General features: G+C 25.5%; 1 protein-coding gene across 2 annotated transcripts in view; it reads right to left on the bottom strand.

The window, feature by feature from the left end:
* The window catches only part of IntS3 (integrator complex subunit 3), a 111,885-nt gene that overhangs the window by 24,417 nt on the left and 63,004 nt on the right, over positions 1-24,464 (bottom strand). For both annotated transcript variants that reach the window (XM_067282891.1, XM_067282892.1), the window contains exons 13-23: positions 22,869-22,960; positions 22,686-22,780; positions 20,033-20,161; positions 16,584-16,719; positions 14,691-14,748; positions 10,732-10,835; positions 6,973-7,017; positions 4,230-4,443; positions 4,092-4,151; positions 2,669-2,737; positions 1,312-1,387 (exon numbers count right to left, since the gene is read on the bottom strand). In XM_067282891.1, the coding sequence (XP_067138992.1) occupies positions 1,312-1,387; positions 2,669-2,737; positions 4,092-4,151; positions 4,230-4,443; positions 6,973-7,017; positions 10,732-10,835; positions 14,691-14,748; positions 16,584-16,719; positions 20,033-20,161; positions 22,686-22,780; positions 22,869-22,960 (1,078 nt within the window). The remainder of the gene's footprint in view (positions 1-1,311; positions 1,388-2,668; positions 2,738-4,091; positions 4,152-4,229; positions 4,444-6,972; positions 7,018-10,731; positions 10,836-14,690; positions 14,749-16,583; positions 16,720-20,032; positions 20,162-22,685; positions 22,781-22,868; positions 22,961-24,464) is intronic.

Raw genomic sequence — 24,464 nt, 5'->3', positions numbered from 1 at the left:
CAGCATAAAATAACTGTACTGTATCATAAAAAAATGAACATGGGGTGCATTCTTTTATTCCTCCGCATAACTCTGCGTGAGCGACATCCATTAAAAAATTCCCGTGGAACGCGTTCCTAAATTCTGGTGGGAGGGCACGCCGTCGAACAGCAAAAACGGCCGCTTGTAGCAGTAGTTTACTGTGAAAAGCAACATGGTATCCTCCATGGCTCAGATAGTTTTGTTTCCAGGTCCATTATGTGGTTTTATGAATGAGAATTTAGAAATCATGAAAGCGCGAGTTAGCGCACGCAGTGAAATAAGTGTCTTTACGAATTTTTTTTTCGGGGATATTTTGAATGCTCTTTCAACAAATAATCCATTTTATGGTTAAATTGGGACCCTTCTTTTGCCTTTTAAAGCTCATAGTTTAGAATTATAGATTCCTCCATCACAATACTATCGATAGTGCGGGCGCCGCCATCTTTTTTTCTTTCACCGTCGTTCCTAAATGCCTACAAACAGCAGCACACTCCCGTAGTAGCGGAGACGCAGAGCGATTACTATTAAAGAACGCACCCATGGAGCAGTCACCAATTATGCCGGAAAGTCCGTTGTTCGCAGCCAGTCTGTTGCTCGAGTCATGTAACGGCCAAACAGAAAGTCCATTGTTTGTAGCATCCGTTATTCAAGGCGTACGTTATACGAGGTACCACTGTATTAGAGTGTCATACTAATATTAAATTTACATATAATGTTTTGCAGAGAAATCTTTGATTAGAATATTATTATTAATGCTTGTTTTAAATCTGAAGATATTTTATATTAGAGAAAGATTGAAAAATTTTAACATTCTACTGTATAACAAATATAACCAAATTATCATAGATTAAAAATATAAATAACAGAATTATAGTTACATCAGCTTAATGATTTTTCTTTTTCTGAATTTAAATTTTAAATAAATCAGTATAAAAAAATTTAGACTATCAAATTTCAAATATTTACAACCATAACGTAGTATTTATAAAATACACTTATGCAATTCAATCAGCCCAATTATATTTGTTTTAAGAGGAAAACTTTTCATATTTTTACTATTTTCTTCTAATTACATACTTATCAGATGATTGTTGACATAATAATTACCTATTTAATGTATCTTTACTAGTATTTTTTAACACAAATTAGTAAATAGTAAATTTCTACATTAAAGTAAATTAAATATATTCATTTATTCTATAATATTAAGAAAACAATTTAAACTCTAAAACAAACTTTATGATAAATTTTTCTTTATATTTTACTTTAATGATATAAGACAGAACTTACTTAAAACAGATAAAAACGAGTCTTTGCGAAACATTACCATATTGCCTTGAAGAATATGACAAACAAGATCTTGAAGCTATGTTTTAAAACAAAAATAAATCATTTGATTACTTAACTGAAATGAAAAACATAACGCAGCAAACATTTATTATGTAAATAGTCAACATATTAAAATAAAATGCAATTTAACATAAAATTTCAACTGAAACGTCATAAAAAGATATAAATTAAATATATAATTTTTAAATATTAAATATACAATAAAAATATTAAACAATTTTTAAATATAAATTTGTTATCTTATTTATTTATTCTTGAAATATTTTAAAAAATCACAAAAGTTTGATGATAGCATTTAAACTTTATACATTTAGGAATAAATTCATATTGCCACAAAGCAGCTATTCTGTCTGTTAGAGGTCAAGCCAACATTTTATAAACTGTTATAAAGAAAGAAGCACTTATAAATGATTCTGTTCCAGTTCTTTTCAGAAATAATCTCCACTTGATGGTTTTCTTGTCTTAAACCTCAAAAATGTTTACTTAACAATTAGGTATATCTTATCTAGTTTGAGTGTTTAAGCATTTAACTTGTTTTGTTAACTTTAATAAATTGTTTTTTTTTATGAGAAATCATCTTGTATGCTTTATTTGCAACAACATAAATTAATTCATAAACATTTTCATTTGTAGAATTTTGTATAAACAAAATTATACTAAAATTGTGATTTTTCTAAATACAAAAAGTCTAACTACTTTAAAAGAGTTATTGTGAATTATAATATATATAATTTCTTATAAGTCTATTAAAGTTAAATAATAAAGAAATCACTAAAATTAAATAGTAATAAGATTTTACTTTTAAATATATTTTCTATTTAAATGCCTGATTAAATATTATTTTTATTATTATTCTATTCAAAGACATTCAATAATTAATTAACAATTATTGCTCTTATCAATATTAGTAACAGAAATAATTAATATTAATTTTTAAAATTTTATAAAAATCAAAACATTTAATTTAGTATACAGTAGAACATCGATCAACCAAAACATCAGTTAACCGAAAGCATTCCAGTTGGCAAATTCAAATTTTCGCTAGTGCTGTAGCGTTGCAGCACTCTCCCCCTCCCTGCCAACATTATGTAATCCTCTCTGCCTACATTATGTAAGGTATGTATTTGTAAGACGTGTAATACAAATTATATACAGTACAGTATTGTGTTTAATATATTTTTTCATAAATGATCAGTTATCTGAAAAATCAGTTATCTGGACAACCCCAGTCCCGAATTGTTTCAGATAATTGATGTACTACTGTATATTTTATTTTTACAATACTATATTTATTTACCTGAGTTGGATCTATACAGGATACAATAAGATTTAACAATTCAGCATTTCCAATGGCAATATTTGGAAACTATATTTTAAAGAATAAAAATAATTCAAAATCTTTAAATTTAAGTCAAAAAAATCATTATTAAAAAATACATTTAAAATTTTTTTTAATACTGTATCGCAGTTAACAATACAATAACTGAATATAAATATTTTTATATAATCTAAAAAAACAAATTCCCAGAACTGTATTTTCTGAATAAGTGAAACAAAGTAATCATTTTTCTCACTTTTTAAACCAAATTATACTTTTAAATAATTGTAATTTAATAATATCTAAATTGTAATGTTAAATTTTAGACTAGTAATATATAAATTTTGGTAGAAATTTAAAAGTTGTTATAAACTTTTACTATTGGATTGTATAAATGTATTCCTAGACAAGCAATCATTAATTGAGCTGCTCACTTGCCAAATTGATTAACTCCAAAAAACAAAAAGTAGGAAAATTGATAATATAAATTATTTAAAAAAATTCTTTTTAAACTTTAAATTTAAATAAATATTGTAGAATGTATTCGTATATACCATTATATTAAAGTATAGCTTTAATGTAATGATATATAAAATTACTTACACAAAAAATGTAATAATAATAACAATTATATCAAAGATTTACAAACGGAATTAATCAATTTGGCTTGTGAATGGCTCAATTCTTAATCTGACTGAAAAATAATTAGCAGATAATAGAGCCAACACTATAATTATTAGTTCAAGGTCAAACCAAAACATTTTGCATTTGATTATAAACCAATGATGAAAAATCTAGAAAATATTTTTCTGTTGAAAAATTTAACTTTTAATTTTTAATAAGCTAATTCTACCTATTTTTTTTATTAAAGATATAAAGTTTCTATGGTATCCTGTTCCTATGATAAAAATGGAAATTTATTCAATACAAATGGAAAAACATAAGAAGTTATTTGAATCTATGTACAAGGTGTCCATAAATGTTCTTTTCTTTTTTTTATATGTTATTATTCAGCACTGCTATACAGTACACTTAAGAAACACACATCAACTGAAAAAGCAGCTCAAAGAATTGTTACTACAATATGTTATAAAGATGCTTTTCTGTAATGTATTTAGATTGTGACAATGAATAACAAACAAAAATTTCCAACTTTGTATTTAAATAATTAAACATAATTTGATTATTAGAAATAACAACAAAATTTCTGTCAAAAATTAGCTTAGTCAATAAACTTTTTCTTTAAGATAATTAGTAGCATTTTCATATTTCATACAAGTTTTATACGAAAGACATAAATTATATTTGATACTAAAATATGGTATAAAATATGTATATTTTAGATTACAACAATCTAAATTCTTTACAAAAGTTAGCTGTAACCAAAACTTTAAATAATTACCTGGGTGTAAATGTCTGGTATAATATAACAAAACATCCTAACATCATCCTCTTGACATAACTGAAATATTTAAATATATTTTTAAATATTTAAATTTAAAATCACATAATATTTTAAAGCCATTGCAAAATTATTTACCCTTAAATCACTAAGTAAACATGTTGCTAAATCTTTTGATTCCAAACTTTTTACATAATCCCTATAGGATGACATTCTATTATCTTGAACTTTGCTTGCTTTAAGAAAATATAAAAGAAGATATCCTAAACGCTGTTGATGCGTTGTCATTTCTGCTAAAATCATTAATAGAGGTTGTCTACTAGGATCCTCTTCAGGAGTTTGACAAAGATTTCTAATAAAAATTTCAAGAGACATTATCTTTTAATATTAAGTGAATATTATCTTTAAAAGTTGTATTATATTTGCTTATTTTATATTAAAATAATAATAAAAAAGAAACAATTATATATATATATATATATATATATATATATATATATTATTTTAAAATGTCATGTTATTAGCTTTGTTTATCTGTGTAATAATTTCATAAGCATTTCAGCAACTACTCCCTACACTATATCATTAGTACTGCATTTACAAGAATCTTAATTTAATCAATTACATTCTATGTATTTCTTAAGTATATTAGAGATCAAGTTAGAATTTGGGATAAATTGTAATGCCAATTAATTCAATTAATCAGAATACAATTATAATAATCCATATAAAAACTCAAAAATTCCTTAGTCAAACCTAACTAATTATTATCTAGTAATAAATTATTTTCTTTATAAAATTACATAGAAACAAGACCATGCACACAATTGTAAGTCCCCATTTGAAAATAATTAAAAAATTGAATAAAAGAATTAAGCAAAAAATACCTAACCTATAATGTAAAACAAAATACAAAAAATTACAAAATAATACAAAAAAATGTCTTCATACTTATATTATAAATATTAATAAACTATGTTGTGAAAAAATTCTTTTTAAACCCCCCTTTCAAAAATCTTGTGCATAAGCCTGGACACAAATAAAATCTATTAGAAAATAAGAGATACAAATTTGAGTATATGGGTTAATCAAACTACCAAGGTTTCCTGCACATAACTCACAGTGGCATATAATCCATACTACCATACACTCCACATCAAATTGCTAGAAAGGAAATTAAAACCTTCACACAAAGCATATCACAATATATACTGCATTTCCTAAATGACCATTAAAAGCATGACATTTACTGGTATGCAATTTAGAAAGTATAATCTCAAATACTTTTTGCTTCTTGTTTCTTTCATTTTATTTACATTACTATTACATACAGGGTGTTACCAACAACATTGGAAAACTTCAGAAGGTAATAGCACACCAAACAGTAAGTGTAATTAGGAGAAAACCTAGTATCCCAAAATGTTGTTTTCAAAATATAGGGGGTTAAAGTGCTACAAAAAAATTTTGTTTAATATCTCAGATACAATATGAGCTATTTAGTTAAAATTTTATGTATGGTTTTACTCCAGAAAGCCTACATTTACAAAGATTTACATGTGCAATTGTTCTTACCATGTGTGGAGGTGTGGAGATGTGGAGTGGCATTTCTTTACAAAGCATATGTGACATTGCTGAAAAACTAAGTAATTTTGACGTTATTTTAATCTACATCAAATTTAACATACTGTATTTTGTTCTCTCTTGTTTATTTACAAAACTGCAAAAAATCTAAAATTACTCAAAAACAACAAAAATACAAAAGTAACTTTTTAAGATTATTGTAAAAAATACAAATAATAAAGACTTATACAAATAAAAAAATTCTTGTAGTCTTCCTAGTCATCCTTTTCACAATTACAGGAAATATGATCCACATTGGCAGAATTTATCTTTTCTTATGAGCCACTCTCTCACATATAGCTATGTAAATTGAGTAAAAGTTCCATAACTTGGTATATTTTCCATAAAAATTTCCACTAGGTACAGAAAAGATTCTGAAAAGTAACTTTCTTTGATAAATTTGATGTAGATTAAATATAATATCAAAAGTAATTTATTTTTCAGAGGCATCATACACATTTTTTAAAAAAATGTCCCACCCCACATCTTCTATGGTGAAAAACTCACCCACAAAACCCTCTAAAAATGTAGGCTTTCTGGAGCAAAAACTATACAGAAAAATTTCAAGAAAATATCTCTCATTTTTCTGAGATATTAAAAAATATATATATATTTTTATAGCACTTTAACTCTCCCTTTATCTTAAAAATTAAGTATTTTGGGATACTAGCTTTTTTTCCTAATTACACTTAAATTTAGCAATAGATGGCACCTAACACCTGTCTCTAGTGCCAAATTACTTAGCATTTAATTAATAATAGTAATGTAATATAGTCTGATATAATTTGGCAATTGTTTGACATTAATTACACTTATTTTTTGATGTTCTATCATCTTCTAAAGTTTGGCTAGTCTTATCATTAACATTCTGTAGATGTAGTTGTAAAGTGAATAGAACAAATGAAATATTTGAGACAGAATCAATTAAATTGCATTATGACAAAAATATAAAGTGGCAATGATACAAAAATTATTTTTATTGTTTTACATTATTTTATTTATCAAATAATATAAAAAATAAATAAAATATACATTGATTATAATAATGACAAGTTAATGTCTTTTGCATCAATAATGTTAACATCCATCAATTCCAAAAAGCAGTATTGCTAAGAACTTCTTACATCTTATATCATTAATTGTGAACATCTCAAATATTTGGTAAGAACCCAATATTCAGTATTATTTGTGTTAAATCTTTATAAGATAAAATTAATATTCTAACAAATTATATATTATAATACTTTGAAAATAAACTTACCGAAACATCACAAATAAAGGTGTTCCCATCGAATCTTCTAACGTTCTATAATATAAATAAATCAAATTATGGTTCTATACTGTGCCTAAAAATACAACTATATTAATGAAAAAACTGAAGAAATTTGTTATAATGAAAACAATTATTCAACATATTACCTAAATAATATATAACATACACAAAATGAGACATACGAAATTTATAATTTAAATTATATAATAATAAATATAAAAATTATTAGGTTTATCAAAATTATGGAAAATTTCAGAAAATAATCATTAGTTTATAGATATTTATTTTAGATAATTTATTTCTAAAACTATTTTAGAATTATACAAAAATTTTAATCATAAGTAAACTTTGTTAATTGAACTGTATTTAGATGTATCTTATAATCTTATAAATAAAATACCATATTCTAATAAATAGCACAGTTGAAAGCTAAAAAAAAGTTATAGGCAGTGTGCTTTTTATTAGAATAAATACAGCATATAAATTTCTCAATTCTCTAAAAATACTTGAATATAGATTTAATGAATACAAATATTGATTTTTGTTATTATTATATCATATATATTATTTTTATTGATGTCTTCTTTGACAAAAATTTAAATCTATAACAACTTTTTCTCTCCATTACATCTGATTATTTTCTAAAATTTTGATGCAATAGATCAAATCAGATCCATTACATAAGTAAATCCAAAAAAAAAAAAGATTACAAGCAGCATTTGAAAAGTAATTTATGCGGAGGGAATATTATTTGAGATCAGGCAACACTGAAACAAGTTTCGAGAAGGACCATATGTATCAACAGAAAGTGGGAAAATAAAATTTACATACCGTACTTAACTACTAATAGTTCATGAAAATTATGCAGGAAAATTCGATAGTATGTGCTCAAATGAAAAATGTCAAATGAAGTATCTTTCACACTTAAAAGCTTTTCACGTTTATTGAACTGCTGTACGAGGATTTCCCTACTTTCAAATTACATAAAGTTCGCTTTTAATAGTTTTTATTACATTTCATGTTGTACGAAGGTTTTACCCAATTCTCAAACCGTGTTAGAGTGAATCTGTGGTATAAAAGCACTGTGTTATATGGGGTTTACCTGTAATTTAACATGTTTTCCATGCTTTTCAACTCAGGGTTTATTTGAGACAGTGGTTTATTTTTAGCAACATCTTTATTCCCCAGAGTTTATTCAAAGACTGGGGTTTATTTGAATCCTGCAGTTTAATCGAGAAAAATGGTATATGATGTTTTGTTATTCACAATTATTTACAATTTACAAATGTTACATTCAAAACAAATGCTCAAAAATCAAACCTTGAACTTCAATACACTTTACAATTGAGTCATTTGAATTTTATGTTGCTTTGACTTACATCCTTATCACTATTAGCATGTCCAACATCTGCTTCCAGATGCTGTGATGAGATTCGAATTTTGTCTCCAAGTTACATAATGATTATCATCACTAACTCAGAGAAACAACAAGTGAGTGTCAGACATGAGTTGTAAAGTGTATTGGAGTTCAAGATTTGATTTTTGAGCATTTGTTTTGAATGTAACACAAGTGTTATTCATTATCATTGACTGACAAGTGTATTACATTCAAACTTGTGAGCAACTTTGATACAGTTGTATTTCTGAAACTACTGAGAATAATACTCATGTTCATGTAAAATTTTTTGCTTATAATGACCTATTCTTTTGTTTCCCCAATATATTTCCCTCTCCTCCTGAGTCACCCTATATATACAGTATTTAACCCTTCCCCTGCTGGTGATCTACAGCAAATAACTGAGTGGAATTCGTCATGCAATGCATTTTTTGCATTTTTCAGATAATTTTTAAATCGCAATATTTTGCTTCAAAATCGCGCTATGTTTAATCTGTTTTTTGTGTTTGATTAAAAACATATTACAGTTTACGATTGTTTAATTTATAGTTTAATACAAATTTAAAATAATATTAAAATTTGAAGTTTAAGACCAAAACAAAAATAATTAATTTACAGAGAATCGCTGAACTTTGTGCATCTATTAGGTAAACATCTGTCTTCTTTTAAACAAAACAAACTATATCTCTCTAGCTAGAGTGGGGAAGAAGTTATTGTCATTATTTACACTATGTCTCTAATTACTTAGCAGGGAGAGGAGTTGATTGTTATCATAAAGCAACAAGTTAAAGTTTATCATCATATATTTCTGCTTAAAATAGTGAATATTTGACACTTTCTTTATATATTTCCAATGCTTTATACAATAATACACTAAAATAAGTGATTAGTTAATTTTTTCCTGCAATTACGCAATATCCAGAAGTAATGAGTTTCCCGGTAAATTTTTCAGCTAGAAGCTTTTGATAAGAAATCTTCTTGTCTAAGTAAAGTCAAATAACATAAAAACTAGTAGAATTACAGCTCTAAAATGAAGAATATAGCTATTTTTTAACATTTGTTTACATTCTGACTTTAATACGTGGATTGGTTCTTCGCCGGAAAATTCCGATCAAATGGTTCTAAAAAAAACTCTCATTTGTTGAAGTTGATTCAGTAATAATATAAATTACTAATTAGAGCCTAATAGGCATAGAAACAAAAACTTTAAAGCCAATTAACAGCAAGACAATCTTCCATAGACTTACTATAGGGAGGTGGATTTTCTTGGAAATATTTATTGCTAGATAGTTTTAAAAACATATTTACTGCCGAAATATTGTAGAATTAGCTAATTTAATGTCTAAGTACATTAAATTAGTTAATTAATGCTAAAAAACGATTTAAAAAGCAAATTTATTGCGATTGTTTACATTTTACTTGGAAGGTTGGAAGCAGGACTTTTCGCGGCAAATTTTCCTTTCACAAGTCTGTGATTAGTTAAAGTAATGTCAACAAAGAGAGAAGATACCCAATAAAACTGTGAAGAAGTTTTCCTTTGATTGTTTTCAGTCAACTGTGTAGTCAACTGTGAAGATTTGCTGTAGAATGGTAGGGAGTCCTTTTTACCAAAATATTTATGGCCCAGGGGTAGTAACAAAACACTTATTGGTTTAAACAAAGTCAATTGACCTACAGAAGAGCAAATCAAAGCTAAGATCGCTGGAAAATCGAATGTAACGCAAATTAATCAAATGTTTTGATTAATTACGCCTAAAGGTGTATGTCGCATCACCAATTAACGGCAAGTCACGTGACATACTCCTAAAGGCGTATACCAGCATGGAAAGGGTTAATAAACTTAAATTTCAAATTATACTTATATAATAGAAAAGAATTGATCAAACAGGCTATTACTGTTCAGATATGACAATGCATGAACATACCTTGTGAAATATTCTAAAAAGTATTTAAATATTCAGAAAAATGGAAGGAAAATAAGTTTAGTAAAAATATGTATTCAGTGAGGTATCTTAACATAATGTGAAAAATATGATTTAAAATAAAAAAGTCTGAATTTTAAATAAATTTACTACTACTCAAATTTTGAAAATAATTTCAGTAATCTTTATTCCTTTGTAAATAGTGAATTTTGTAAAGTCAAGAAAGATGAGATGAATAGCATATTTAGATCTTATTCAGTGTGAATGCGATTCAAAATTCTGATGATTCTGACATCAAACTACTGTAATAGGCAAGTCATATTCTTATCAAACTGAATATTTAAAAGGTTCTGGCTGGTATAGATAAAAATAAAAGCTAATTTTTCTCTAATAAAAAGTTTAAATAATTTGAAATTATAAGATACTAACTCATCATCCATCTCCTGAGGAAATATTTTTCGAACAAATTCTTCATTTAGAATTTGTGCTAAACAGAGTCCCAAAGTAGATGCAGAATCTTGATCAAAATCTTCCTACAAATAAAAAATAAGTAAAATTATAACAAGCATTACATTTAATTAGAAAATAGCATCATCAAAATAAAATCTATGAAAGTCAGTAAAATATAAAAATAATTATGTAAATTTATTAATGTTGTAAATATAGAATAATAAAATGCAGAATTCTATATAAAAAACTATTATTAAAAGATGTAATTAATTTTGAGTAATTAAACTATATGAGCTAATAATTAATATAACCAAAACTTAAAAAATATAAAATCAATATTCAACTAGATACATAAATGATAAAACAAACATTCATTCTGCACAAATATTTCATTAAAATGTGTTTCTAGCTTTCTTTATTAAATAAAAAATAAATTAATATTAAAAATAAAATTTACATAATCAGATCTTGTTTGTCATTTGAAAAATAGTGTGATTTCAACAGTTTACATAATAAATTTTACTTTTATTTTATTATCACCTTATAAATTCTAATTTTAAATTAATTATTATTAAACTTAAAGATGTTTTTAAAAAAATCCAAAATTATTCATTTTTATTAAATACTTGCTGAAATATTAAAAAGTATTTTAATTATAAGAAAATATCTTCAAATTATATTATTAAAATTTTTTTAAATGTTCATTCAGCATTAAAAAAATTATAAATAAAGTAAGTTTATATTTTATTAATTTACAAAACTTTTAAAAACTGATATCCAAATATTTTTCTATTTTGCATAATGCAATGACTGTATACTATAGTTTTCACATGTATATAAATGTTACAACCATATAAACTTTTAATCATTTTTAAATTACTTTTAATCAATTATTCATTAAAAAAGTATAATACTTTAGTATGAAAAACATTAATTATTCATAATAATTAATTTCAAATTTGAATTTGTTTTTACAGTAACTTTGCACTTTTATAATTGTAGTATATTATAAATGATATTATGAATTATATATATAATTATGTATAATATATATCATGTCAATTATATAATATACAATATATTACATTTACATACAAAATGTATATTATCAACATTAATAAAATGTATATTATTCAAAATATACATTTATATATTATATATTAAATATATATAATATTATTTATATATATTTATGTATATATATATATATATAAAAATATAAAATATTATATATTATTTATAAATATTTACATATTTATATATATATATGTATATTATACATATTAAACAATATGTACATACCCAATATATATCAGGTCAGTCTGTAAGTCCATGTGCATTTTTATGACCTTGAGAAAAATCTTGTTTTACTGTTAAACATGTCAGTCTAATGTGATAATTTTTACACTGAAGTGTTAAATTGGATCTCATTCATATAATACTGTTCAGAATTGTGAACATTTCAGTTGTTTATTTTTGTTAAAATGGAAGTAACCGATGAATATAAAAGACATGTTTTATACTTTTTATTTTTAAGTGGTGAGAATACTACAAATGCAGCCAAAAAAATAAATACTGTACATAATCAAATTGTAATCAGTGCAAGGACTGTGCAGAAGTGGTTTGAAAGATTTAGAAACAATGATTTTAGTGTGGAGGATAAGGTTCATACTGGAAGATCCATTGACTTTGATGATGATGCTCTCTCTGCATTAGTTGAAGCAGAACCATCTTTAACAGTTGATGAAATTGTGGAACGTTTAAATTCATCCCATGGAACTGTTCATAGACACTTACAACAAATCGGAAAACTTTCAAAGCTAGGAAAATGGATACCACATGAACTGTCAATAGCTAATTGACAACAAAGTGTAAACATTTGCATGTCTTTTTTATCCCGCATTGCTTTAGAACCTTTTCTTGGTAGGCTGGTTACTGGAGACGAAAAATGGATCCTCTATAATAATGTGACGAGAAAAAGACAATGGATGGATCGCAACAAGCAGCCAAAACCGACTGCAAAAGGTAGGTTGCATTCAAAAAAAATTCTTTTGTCTGTTTGGTGGGATATGTCAGGTGTAATTCACTTTGAGCTGTTAGAACCTAATCAAACAAGTACAGCTCAAATGTATTGTGAGCAATCAGAGCATTTAAATGAAAAATTGAAAAAAAAATCGATTGTCGTTAGTGAACAGAAAGCAGGTTCTCTTGCAGCATAACAATGCCAGACCAGATGCTGCAAAAATAACTGTACAGAAACTTGAAAGCTACAACTGGGAAATTTTACCTCATCCACCATATTCACCAGATATTGCTCCCAGTGATTATCATCTTTTTCGCAGTTTGCAGAATTTTTTAGAAGGGAAAACTTTTGAGGATGAGAACAATGTAAAAAAGGCTATTTCTGAATATTTTGATTCAAAACCGAAATCATTTTACGAAGACGGGATTAAAAAGCTACCATCAAGATGGCAAGAAATTGTACAAAATAATGGTGAATACATTATAGATTGAAATAAAATTTAATTAAAATTTTTTGCTGCTTTTTTTGTAGATAAAAATATGCATAAACTTATGGACTGACCTGATATATTCATAGAGATACCCAAAAATAATCATAATTATTTTTTAAGCAGTTGTATTTAGTTCCCTTCAAAGTATTCTCCACCAGTGTCATTGCACTCATTCCAACATTTTACTCACTGCTGGAAACAATTCTGGAACTCTTGACCCAGAATACTGTTCAAGGCCCTTGACATATTTTCTTTCACCTCATCCACATCACTGAATCACTTTCCTTTGAGAACTTTCTTTAGAAAAAAGTCACAAGAAGCAAAATCCGGTTAATAGGGTGGGTGGGACACACAAACTATACTGTTCTTTGTCAAGAGCTATTGGATAGATATAGCCATGCGGGCCAGAGCATTGTCATGGTAAAGGAACCAATCTCCACTTCTCCACAATTCTGGCCATTTCTACTACATGCTCTCATTCAGTCGTATAAAAACATTAAGATAAAAGTATTGGTTCACTGTTTGTCCTGTAGGAATGAATTCCTTATGCACAATCTCATTCACATCAAAGAAACAAATTAACATAGTCTTAATGCTTTCTGATCAATTTTGATGTGCTTTCTTGGGTCTTGGTGAATTTGAATGTTTCCACTAGCTTGATGCAAGTTTTGTTTCTGGGTGTTATACACAGAACCAAGACTCATCCCCAGTTAGAATCATTGTAAAGAAATTTGGATCATTATGTAGTTCCTGCTTCAAGCCATGACAAACACTAGTATTTGTCTTTCTGCTCCTGTGTGAGCATGAGACACAAATTTGGCAGATATCCAACTAATTCTCAACTCTTCTGATCAAATCTGCTGGCAGGTACCCCATGATAAATTTCTTCTTTGATCAATGGTATTTTGACAATCTTGATTAATGGCCTGTAAAACTTTTTTGATGTTTTCCTCATTTCTGCTCATTGAAGGATGGTGAGGTTGTGGCAGGTCTTCCAGTTGACAAAATGCATTTTTGAATCAAAGAAAACCACTTATAAACTTGTGATCTGCTCAAAGCATTGCCCTTACAGGCTGCCAAAGTATAACAACAATCCCAGATGCAGTTTTCTCCAACAAAAAACTCTTTGTTCCTTGTGGTCATGCAACACAGTAATTAATGGATGCTGCAAGTAAGACACACAAAGCAGCAACAAGACCAAACCACTCCACACAGATTAATGCCGCAAGGCAGACTAGGATGGAAAACCCTAAGCTAACAACACCTAACAGCACAATCTGTAATTACAAATTGCTTGCATGTTCTGTTGCAATTCCAGTTATTTTTGGGTACACCACATACATACATATATACATACATACAAAATATATTAATTTTCTAAAAGAATATAATATTTAAATTTTAATACTAATAAAATATTCTTACCTCTTGTAAAACAGCTTGAAGTAATTTTTCCATTATTTCACATTTTATTTCACTATCCCTAATAAAATATTTAAAAAATTAAATAGATCATCTTATGTCAAGTCAATGTAATATTAATTACTTATACAAAATTTTATTTTATAAATTAAAAATGTCTTTGATTTTACCAACAGTTAAATTAGTAAAATGTATGAGCCATTATGCATGGAATTTTAGCTCTGCTAAAGTAGTGAATAGCTTATTGCAATTCTTTCTTACTACTCTATACAGGTTGTGAACTACACAAAACTGATACTTAGTATATACAGTTAAACCTCAGTTATCAAACATAATTTGTTTCTAAAAGTTGTTCAAAAACTGATTTGTTCTAAAATCAAAACAAATTTTCCCATACAAAACAATATAAAATGAATTAATTTGTTCCTGACCCCCAAAACAAAGCCTTTTTTTTTTACCTTTTTAGCTGTATTTCATGCATAAAAATGCCTACAAATGCAATGTAATATTACAGTAAGAAATATTAATTATTATAATATATAATATTATATTAATAAAATTTGTTATTTAATTTAACTGAAGCATATTTAAACACAAATTATTGAATGCCATTTATATTATGTGAATGTCAATTAACATGGCATTTATTAATTAATTTGATTTAAATTCAATTGCAATGCATACTGAAAAACGAAAATAGTATCTTTCCTGAATGTGCACTGAAATCTAATTTCAACAGCAACTTCATCAATGATTTTGTGTTGTGATGTCTAATGATGTGAGGTAATCTCAGAGCCACTAACTTCTGAATAGGTGATCCTGTCATTGATTAGTCTGACCATAGACTTTCTTTAACATATGAAGTATAAGGAGTTGACCATCTGTCTCTCTCTAATCTATGGCTGGCTCTTGCCAAGTTATTGTTCAGCGACTGGTGCAATTATGAGTTTGAAATTCTGTTTGTGAACTGAACTGTTCAAAAAATGAGTCATTCAAAAACCAAGGTTTGACTGTCATTTAGAATTCTGTAAATTTAAGGTGTAAAAAAAATTGTTTATAATAAAAACGAACAACTGCACATCGGAGTTTACTAAAGAAAACGTACCTCAGAAACCTTTAACCGATGCAAATCAAAATTTAACATTACAAACGTTTTCAGACCCCTCCTGGGTCCTTCCTCAGGTAAAAATCGTTAGAAACGATTTTTTAGACAAAAAAATTGTTTCTAATGGTTTTTACCTGATGGAAGGACCCAGGAGGGGTCTGAAAACGTTTGTAATGTTAAATTTTGATTTGCATCAGTTAAAGGTTTCTGAGGTACGTTTTCTTTAAATTGTTTATATTTAGTGTTGTGGAGTCAGAGTCACTGAAGTTGAATATTTTAGAGCAGAGTCAAGAGTCAGTAAAATTCTTTCAATTCCATTCACTCTGGCCTTGAATTTTATTATTAGTAAAATGTAAAGTATGAAAAATACGTTTTAATTAGTTTCTAAAGAAATTTCTTAGAAAACAGATGCTTCAATAAATTTACATATCAAAAAGATATTCATCTATATGGGTCATTTCACACCAAAGTTTCATGCATATTGCATACAACATGCTCTATAATTTCAGAAAATAGCTTTTATTAATTTATATGAATATATTCACATCACCTAGAGCAGTGTTTCTCAAACTTTTTGCTTAAGTGTCCCAATATATTATATATAGTGAGTGACTCAAGGAAGATATAATATTGATTGATGTTAAGATAAGTTCCAGCTTTAAAAATATTTAAAATAAAATTCAAACAATTTTCACAAATCTCTGTACTATTATTAAAAAATTTACAAAAGAATCTTATTATTACACAATGTTATACTTTAGAAATAATAAATATTATATTTAAAAACTTACTTCTCATTTTGAAGATTTAATACTAATGTTTTCACATCTCCATTTAATTGTTCAATGTGATCATTGATGTTAATTTGTTCAACCTTTGATGATTCACGTATCGGCCTAAACTTCATATCCCGAATGCGAAGTTTGCCTATATGAAATATATCCTTTATTTAATTTCTTAAAAATTTTAATGATTATATTTCCTACACATTCATGTTGTCTTATAAAAAATAAACTAAAAAACATTTCTACAAAAAATCATCCTAGTTGATTAACTTTTTGTTGTTTTATTAAAATTTTTAAATTTTGCAAGAGAAAATAAATATCTGGATTAAAAATAAAAAGCATTAAAAAAATCTAGAAAACAAAAAAGAAATTATTGTAATTAATATTTTAATTATTTTTTTTTGTTGAAGTAAACTTGATAAAATAAAAGGTAACATTTTATAAATTCCAATAATTTTGCATACATTTTTCAATAACTTTGACATAACATAATCATCCATATGATTTCTCCATTAGTTTTTAAAATATTGACTACTGGAAGAGGAAATTACTATCACATAAAATAAAGTTTTTTGAAACTCAATGTTTTCATTAGTTTAAATTTTTAATTTTTGTGTTTAAAATTAAATTTGTTCAGAATCTCTGTTCTTATTATGTCAGATTCATACTTGTAGTTTTTATTATCACTGTTAAAAATATAATCTATTTTAGTTTGTGCAAATTTTTTACATCAAGTTATTCTTTAATTGTTTAATATAAATAACTTGTATAAGAATTACATGATAAAACATACAAATATACACACCAATCAAAACCCAATAGTAAGCAAATATACACCCACAAACTGCCGTAAATGATCAGGCTAAATTTGGATATAATGATCATAAATTAGAAATGAATTTGGCACTAGAGTGTGGCGTTAGGTGCCATCTCGTATTAGAATTAATAATTATAATATTTAATTAATTAATTTAGATTAAACTGGAAGAAAAGAATCAGCCTGAAGCGGGACTCGAACCCGTAACTCCCGCTTACTGTGTGGACTTCATTTCTAATTTATAATCATTATATCCAAATCTAGCCCAATCATTTATGGCAGTTATGAGTGTATATTTGATAAAACATAACTCATTAATCTTTTATTTCTTTATTTTATCACATTAAATTTTTATTTACAAATATATGTCACATATAAGTTATAAGCATTTCTTATGAATATGCTGATAAAAGTTTAATAAATGTAAACAAAGCTGAGAGTTTCATAAACAATATAAACATATCCTAGCTATCAACACATGATAAATTAAGAAAATATTTTATCAAAATATTTGGTTGTTTTTTCATTTTTATTAAAATTTTTATTTTAAAATTGCGTATTTTTACAAATTATATATTTTTCAAGTATTAAATTCATGCGGATAAAATATGTATCTTGATTTGAAAAGCCTAATTTTAAAACAAATTTACTACTTTTCCAGAATATTTAGAAATTTTATTTAAATTTATGTTTTCAATTTTTAGCATTATTCAGTCTAAAAAGTTACAATGAAAAATTTCCAAAATTTACAATTTTATATCAGAGATAATCATTAAAATTTTTTCAACTTACACTGAAAAAATTTTATAATATTCCTCATTATTCTATATTTCACTTACAAAAGCTATTATATGTTAATTTACAGACAAAATATCTGAAAAACTTTACATTTCTCGGGTTCCAATAAAAAACTGTGATTCAAAAAAGCATATTAAAAAAGTACTTTCAAATTAAACCAACATGTCTTTCATAATAACCTCATGAAATTCCCATTAAAAATCTCTATAAAGCATCAATGTAAATTAACATCTAACAAAACTAAACAATTGCTAAATTAGATTGGATTATATTTCTACTAATATTAATAATTAAATGCTAAGTAATTTGGCTAAAGGCAAAAAGCAACAAATCAATCTAAAATGGAACTTGAACCCTTCCAGAACCTTCTAAATTAATTAATAAATATTAATTTAACTATAATTATTAAATTTAATAAGAGATGGTACCTAATGCCTACTTCTAAGCCAAATTACTTACCATTTAATTATTAATAGTAGCAGTAATATAGCCCAATCTAATCCAGCAATTCAGCTTTAATATAAATATTGGGATTACAGTTTATATTTGTATTTTGTATCTAACAAAACAATAGCTGACGACATAAACTACAGTAGAGCATCGATTATCCGACTTAATTGGGGACTAGGGTTGGTCAGATAACTGAGAAGTCGGATAACCGAAAAGTATGAAAAAATACATTATTAGTTTAGTGTATTAGGCCTGGTTTAAATACTAGCCTCCCGTTCATGGGCGAGCCAGTGCTGCCAGCTAAAACATGCAAAAATTTAACAAAAATAATATTAAAGTAGCCAAGACATAACCAAATATTGTAGTGCCACATCACTAGCGGACATTTGAATTTGCCGACTAGAATGCGGTCGGTTAACCGATAAGTCGGTTAATTGGGGGTCGGATAATCGATGCTCTACTGCAGGGATGAGCAAACTTTTTCTATGTAAGGGCCGCATTTTAAGACTTTTGAATTGATGTGGACCGCATACAAGAGAAAGAGTAAAAAAAAATGTTGGTAAATCAGAATTATTTATTCATATATAATTATAAATTAGATTAGGTATACTTAATTTAGCTTCTGGAACGGATGTAAACGTAATATATTGAAAATATTTGGTTAAATATTCGTCACTGCTAGTTTTAAATTAGTTTTGATGTGTCTGTTAGCCGGTTTCTTGTTTTAATTTTTACTAAATTCATTGCGGGAAAAACTATTCACATACATAAGTTGTAAAAATAACATTTGAATTTTTGCTGCATACTTTCTTAACCTGGAAAATTGATATATTTATTCACATTTTATGCGTTGCGGGCCGCAAAATATAGGAATGCAAGCCGCAGGTTGCCCATCTGTGCTCTACTGTAATTAAAACTTTCTACAAATTCCATCAAATCCATTTTTAATATAAAGCATAATTTAATATAAGTTATTAATCAGTATTTACATTTTAAACAGAAGTATAAATGAATGTAAAAAAGAGCACAAATTAATTTTTTAAATAAGAAAATATAAAGTTTTGTCAAATCCTTATAAAAGAAATCATATGGATAGAAAATAACAGTAGTAACCAAAAATATTTAATAATTTTTCAAGAAAAACAAAAGCTGAAAAATACAAAATAATTAATATTTATTTTTTGTATATTATTCCAGTTGGACCAATCTACTGACTGCCTGAGATTGAAATCTTTAAATTATATCAGTCAAAAAATGCTTAGTATTTTGCAAAACTTCATTTTTTAATTTGAAAATCCTGAATCATTAACTTATATACTGAAAATCAATATCTGTACCAATAACTAATATATGATTAAATGATTTGCATTGATATTAAAGAATCTTTTACCTAAAGGAATATCATCTTCATCCTCACTAAACTGAGCTTCATTTTCATTATTATTTGGTGTAGAATTAAAATTTCCATCATTCAATACTTCTACAGGTTCTCTGATAGGTATTGGTTCTTCAGGTTTTCCTATAAAAATGAATATAACATAAACAATATTGTTAAATTGTCTAATATATAAACTATGTATAACTATTAATAATTGTGTTTTATCATATATTATAGATTTACACATAATTTTATAAGATTCTGCAACATCTCCAAGAGAGCTGACTTAATTTTCTAAATAAAATAATTCATAATAATTTTGGCAGAAATACAGTATTACATGTAATATTGAAATTAAAATTTTAAGAAGAGATAATTAGTTATTTAATCAAATATTTCTCTTATTATATGCTATTATTAACATTTTTAAGTATCAAATAGTATTTATTACAATTTTCAGTAATTATTATATAAATTGTTATCTCATGATAGTCATAAAATGTTTTAAACCTATCTTTATATACTTTAAACTGAGTATTTCAGAAATAAAAAGGAATCCAAGCAGACACTCAAAGTTGTTATAATTCTTCCTATTGCTACTTACAAATAGAAATTCCACTATATTCCACTATCTTGTTAAATAATGAATTATGGAAGTCATTGACATTTTTAAGTAAATCAAAATTTACTTAAAAGTTTTGAACAAAATTTAAGCAATCACAAAATTAATCAAACAACACATGTAAAATAAATATAAGTAAACAAATGGAAATAATTGTTTATAATTAAATATGAATAAGTTATAGTATCTTCTTAAAACTGGATATCTATATAAATCACTATAACACCAGAAATACCCTTAAAATCCAGTACAACATTTAATTGAACAACACTTAAATTGTTTGATTAAATTTTATACTGGATTTTAGAGGTATTTGAAGCATTATAATGATTATGAATAAATTATATTATATTATTATTAAACTAAAAATTCTGAAAATATGTAATGCTATCCACCTGTTCTTCTAAATCAAATAGCTAAATTACAAGAATAATAAAGCTCATAAAGTTGTATATATACTGCTTATTTTCTATCTTGAAAACAATCTGATAGATGTATTACAGTATCTACTCAAGAATTAAATTGTGACTACTATACTAACTTGCTATTCTTTTTTTCTTACTTATAAAAGATAACTGAAGTTTACTGAAACTTTAAATATTTAGACTTCACACATTCACAGTAATCTTAAATATCATCTAGCTAAACAAAATGATGTGTTTCAATGTCAAAATAACCAAGTTTCATTAAATTAACAAATGACTGAAACTGATAAATGAATTTATCATAAATCAATCAACAAATGTAAATTCTATGGTTCAAAAGTCCAGTTCACTCAATAAATCACTAACTTTATTCAGCAAAAAAGAAATGGATAAATGATATTGGTGTGAACAGGAATATTAGCATTACATTCTTTATTCCAAAACTAAATAACTTCATTGTCTTTGACTCTTCAGATTCCAAATTTTTTCTATTAACACCAAAACCAAGTATTTGATATGCAATTATTTTCTTAACATAAAGCACTTCAAAATATTGTTCTAAAACAAGTAAAAAATTTTAATGACTGTCTTGCAACAAATTTACAGATTATATTTCTGTATCCTCTTTCTCTCCAAAATAAATTTACTTAAATGTAAGTAAACATGTATTAAGCCATCAAACTTTATACATATGAATAAATTTGAAAACATAACTTTAAGCTCATTAAACTTTTCAAAAAATTTATTCATATATTTAATATATTCACAGCTGAATTAGAAGTAAAAAATTATCATAGAATTTTATTTCTCTCTTAACATCTGATGTCAGCATGAATAGTTATTATGGAGAATACATCTTTAACCATAATAAATTCAGTAGGCTTATAATTATTACTAATCAATAATAGCATCATCTCTGCAATGTCCTGACGATATTTTGCAACTTTAGTTTTTTAAAATTAAAAAAAATTTATACAGGTAATTTATATCTTTTGCTTTATATTAATATCATATGTAATTACTATAATCCATTAAAAACTCAAAAACATAGATGAACATTTTACACATTTAATATTTCAGAAAGTGAATCACATAAAATAAATTATCATCCTATTATTATTCACACTGATTTATGGTATGATATTTATATGAAATTATTTCTCTGATGTCATTAAAAGTTCTTATGATTTTATTTAATAAAAATATTTTTTACTTATCTATCTATTTTATTTATTACATTTAATTTTTATATTATTTTTAAACATTTATATCTAAAACAACAATATCCATATTCATATTTCAAATAATTTCAGACTGATTTTAATTTGAATTTTGCATTATTACATTTGATTTAACAGAAACAGAAAAGAATTTTATTTTAAATTTTATCCAGCACTTAATTTTTTTATTCTTGATAACATTATGAAAATAGTCAATAAACTTTTTTATACAATCCCTGCATAAATTTTCTTTGAATTTAAGTTATGGAAACTAGTAATTTATATAATTTAACTTATCAACATTTTAACTGGCTAATTTTACATTTAATTCTTAATAAAACAATATCTTTTTTAAATTATTGTAATAAAATGTATAAAAATTAAATATAGACAAATACCTTCTCCTAATGTACAAAATTCTGCAAAAGAATCTCTGATCATTGAGCGTAATTCTCGATCAAGTTTTGGATTATCAAAAAGTGGAGATAAGGACCTAAAAATTATTAAAATATTATTATAAATTATTATTATTATTCAAAAAATTAAAAATTTATATCTAAATATAAAATTGAATAACTTACGGTAAAACTCTTTTTTCTAATATCTGTCTTAATGATGTGTAAATACCCTGTCTAACTTCTCTAGCAAGAGGCACACAAAAATTGGACATAATCTATTTATTAAAAAATAAAATTTTTTTATTTTTATGTTAAAAATATAATAAAAATTTACTGTTCAATATATAAGATATTTTTCATAAAATTATTATTTCTTTAATTTTGAACATATAGAAACAGATCCATAATGTTTAACTAGACAACTATTATATGACAAAAACATTTTAAAATATGTCCTGGGATATTTTTGGTTCTTTCTTATTGAATGTTACTCAAAAATAATGCAGCATTTAAAAGTTTATAAGTGATTAGTCTACTTTTATACAATATTAAAATGTGGATTAAAAATGTATATGTAAATCTATCTAACAGAGATAACAAATCACTAAAGAAATTTCAGGTACTTAAGTTTGATCCAAAAGTTATAGAAATAATACATTTGAGAGAACAAAATTATTTATAAACTAAAATAATAATTCAAACTAATTAAATTAATCAAAGCAAATTTAGATAATAGAAAGCAAAATTAAAAATAACAAACAGAAATGATTTGCATCGCATTTATATTTAGTTAATTTTAAAATTGTAGTATATGAGAATTATATTAATAGTAAAAATTTTTTCTTCAAATCCAAAACATATAACAATGTAAATAATTTGTAATAAATAAAAATTTCAGTTTTTCTGTTGATATAACTTCATTTATTCAATAAATAAAATACAGTTTATAATATTTAATTAAGCATGATTACTTACATTTATTTTAGATTTCATCAGAATTTAAAACAAAGTATTTGAACAAAATTTAAGCAATCAGAAAATTAATCAAACAGCACATATAGAAATACCCTTAAAATCCAGTACAACATTTAATTGAACAACACTTAAATTGTTTGATTAAATTTTATACTGGATTTTAAAGGTATTTGGAGCATTATAATGATTATAAATAAATTATATTATTATTAAACTAAAAATTCTGAAAATATGTAATGCTATCCACCTGTTCTTCTAAATCAAATAGCTAAATTACAAGAATAATAAAGCTGATAAAGTTGTATATATACTGCTTCAATAAACTTTGTATTCAAGTAATGTTTTTAATGAATTATAATGTTCCACCATTCTGATAATATAATTTTGCATTGGTTGCATTAATGTAAAACAAATTAAATGAAGAAATGCATCTGAGGGAAATAACATACATAAAATATTATCACTGGAATATATAAAATCACTAAAAAAATGATGATTATATAAAAAAAACTGTCTCATCTATGACTTCTTCCTCCACAATTCCATCACATAAAAAGAATAGAGATATCTTGAAATGATTACTGGTTAACTATATACAAAGAATTTTTATAAATAAAGTTTATTAAACATTAGCAAGTTTTACATTGATCTACATAAAACAATTAATTTCTTGCATAGTTGACTTAGGAATTACCTTTGATACTAAACTAACATTTAATCTCCATATTGCATATCTCACAAAGTGGCTATCTTTCAGGGAGGAATAATTTGATGTCACCCAAAATCTATTTCTTCTAGTATAGT

The sequence above is a fragment of the Centruroides vittatus genome, unplaced genomic scaffold (assembly GCF_030686945.1).
Source record: "Centruroides vittatus isolate TY-2023 unplaced genomic scaffold, ASM3068694v2 contig_971, whole genome shotgun sequence".
Taxonomy (NCBI): domain Eukaryota; kingdom Metazoa; phylum Arthropoda; class Arachnida; order Scorpiones; family Buthidae; genus Centruroides; species Centruroides vittatus.
Note: the sequence above shows the minus strand (reverse complement) of the source record. Positions and strands in the feature narration are given on the sequence as shown.